Source organism: Salvia miltiorrhiza, chromosome 3 (assembly GCF_028751815.1).
Source record: "Salvia miltiorrhiza cultivar Shanhuang (shh) chromosome 3, IMPLAD_Smil_shh, whole genome shotgun sequence".
Taxonomy (NCBI): domain Eukaryota; kingdom Viridiplantae; phylum Streptophyta; class Magnoliopsida; order Lamiales; family Lamiaceae; genus Salvia; species Salvia miltiorrhiza.
The window spans coordinates 30310612-30312753 of record NC_080389.1 but is presented as its reverse complement, the minus strand read 5'-3'; the positions used below and the strand labels follow the sequence as shown (position 1 = coordinate 30312753).

At 45.6% G+C, this 2142-nt stretch overlaps 1 protein-coding gene across 1 annotated transcript; it reads left to right on the top strand.

The window, feature by feature from the left end:
• Positions 1 to 302: 302 nt before the first annotated feature.
• Positions 303 to 1874, top strand: LOC131018640 (uncharacterized). The gene has a single exon (XM_057947355.1). The coding sequence runs from the start codon at positions 303 to 305 to the stop codon at positions 1872 to 1874; it is 1572 nt and encodes a 523-aa protein (XP_057803338.1).
• The last annotated feature ends 268 nt before the right edge of the window (positions 1875 to 2142 follow it).

Genomic DNA, 2142 nt, shown 5'->3' with positions numbered 1-2142 from the left:
GAGGATATGATGTGAGAGAAGTGCCCGAAACATTTACAGGAGGTACAAATTTCGGGACGAAATTTATTTTAAGGACCCGGATAAGAAACATCAAGATGGGATTGGGAGAAATCCTCTACGAGTATTGGGGGAGGTTCAAACAAATGTTGGCCAAATGCCCGCAACATCAAATACCGGATCATGACCTTATTCGGTATTTCATGGGAGGACTTCGAAGGCAAGACAAGTAATGGTTGCACGCCGCCTGTGGAGGATCAATCCTAAACAAGTCTGCAGCGAAGGCTTTCAAACTCATAGCCGATATGGCCGAGGAATCAAGGGATGAGGAAGGAACAATAGTCAGAACTGCTCCGACACCAAACCCTTCTGCCCAAGACGATAAATTGGATAAGCTATGCAACATGTTTGAGAAATTCATGACGAACCAAGGAACATCCAACCAAGGGACCCCCAACATCCGAAAACCTGTGAAGACATGCCAACTTTGCATTGCAAATTCACATGCAACTGATGAATGCCCACAATTGTTCGAAGATGAAGAACTTAATGCCATTGGGCAACAGCCAGGAGGAAATAATGAGGGTCAGCATAAAAAATCCTTCGAACCTTACAGGCAGCAATACAACAATCAAGGGTGGAGACAACACGAAAACCTCAGGTACGGCAATAATAACTTTTTGGGACCGAACCAAGGGCAAACGAGCAATCCACCACAATATTCGCAACAACCTCAACAGGCAAGAGGGTCCTCCTTGTCAGAACTTGTGCACCAAATGGCGCAACAACCGGTGAAATTCCAGCAAGAGACTGAAAAATTCATAATGGAGACAAGAGGAGGGATGCAGAATGTGAATGCCCAATTGTCACATCTTGCCCAAGCGGTAGCTCGACTTGAAAGCAAACAAGGGGAACTTCCTTCCCAAGTGGAGGTGAAGAAAGTAAATGCTATGACACTTAGGGGTGGCAAAGAATTACCCGAGGTTGTTGCAAAGAAAAATCAAGAGGAACCAGAGGTTAGTGAGGAAGTTGGAATGGGATCGGCAGATGAGGAAGAACTTACTCAAGAAAGAGAAACCAAGAAGAACGCAACAGGGAAATGCAAAGAGAAATTGAGCCAGGTTGAGCCCATAATCCCCTTCCCAGGCAGAATGGCCAAAGAACAGGAAAAAGAGGAACTAACCAAATTGGTGAAAATCTTCAAAAAGGTGGAAGTCAATATGCCCCTTTTGGTCGCACTACGCTCTATGCCCAGATGTGCGAAATTTCTCAAGGAACTCTGCACTCGGAAAGTCAAATATACTGATGATGCCAAGTTTCAGGTGGGCGAGTCAGTATCCGCAGTCTTACAAAGAGATATGCCCATAAAGTGTGGGGATCCAGGAATGTTCTACATCCCTTGTGTAATAGGAACCATGAAGGTGGAGAAGGTAATGCTTGACCTAGGGGCATCCATCAACGTTATGCCTTTATCCATGTATCAGGATCTGGAGATAGGACCACTGAAGCCTACCCGAGTGGTGATTCAACTGGCAGACAGGTCAAACGTATACCCAGAGGGAATACTGGAAGACGTTTTGGTCAAAGTGGGTGAACTCATTTTTCCAGCGGACTTCTACATCCTTGACATGGGGAAGTCAAAAGCACGCGACCCAATTATGCTTTTGGGGAGACCATTTCTAAAGACTGCCAGGACACGCATCGATTGTGATACGGGCAAACTGACATGTCAGTTCGAAGGAGAGACAGTGACATTCGACATATATAACGCCATGAAGCATCCAGCTGACACAGAGATGGTAAAAAGTGTTGACATAATCGATAGAGTTGTTGAGGAGGTTTTACCCAGAACAACATCAGGGAACCTTTTGACGTGATAATCCTGAATGGCATCACCGAGGAAGACATTCAGGAGGAACCACTGCGGGAGGCGATGAAGATGCTAAATGCTTGGAGCGAAGGAGTCAACCACACGGAAACTCTAAACATCCCTACCTTGAAGGAGGAAGATCGATTGGTGCCCTCAATCCATAGAGCTCCCAAACTCGAACTGAAATCTCTGCCCAAACATCTCAAGTACATATTTTTGGGCGATAATGACACTTTGCCCGTAATCATCAACTCAGAGTTGTCACCCGAAGATGA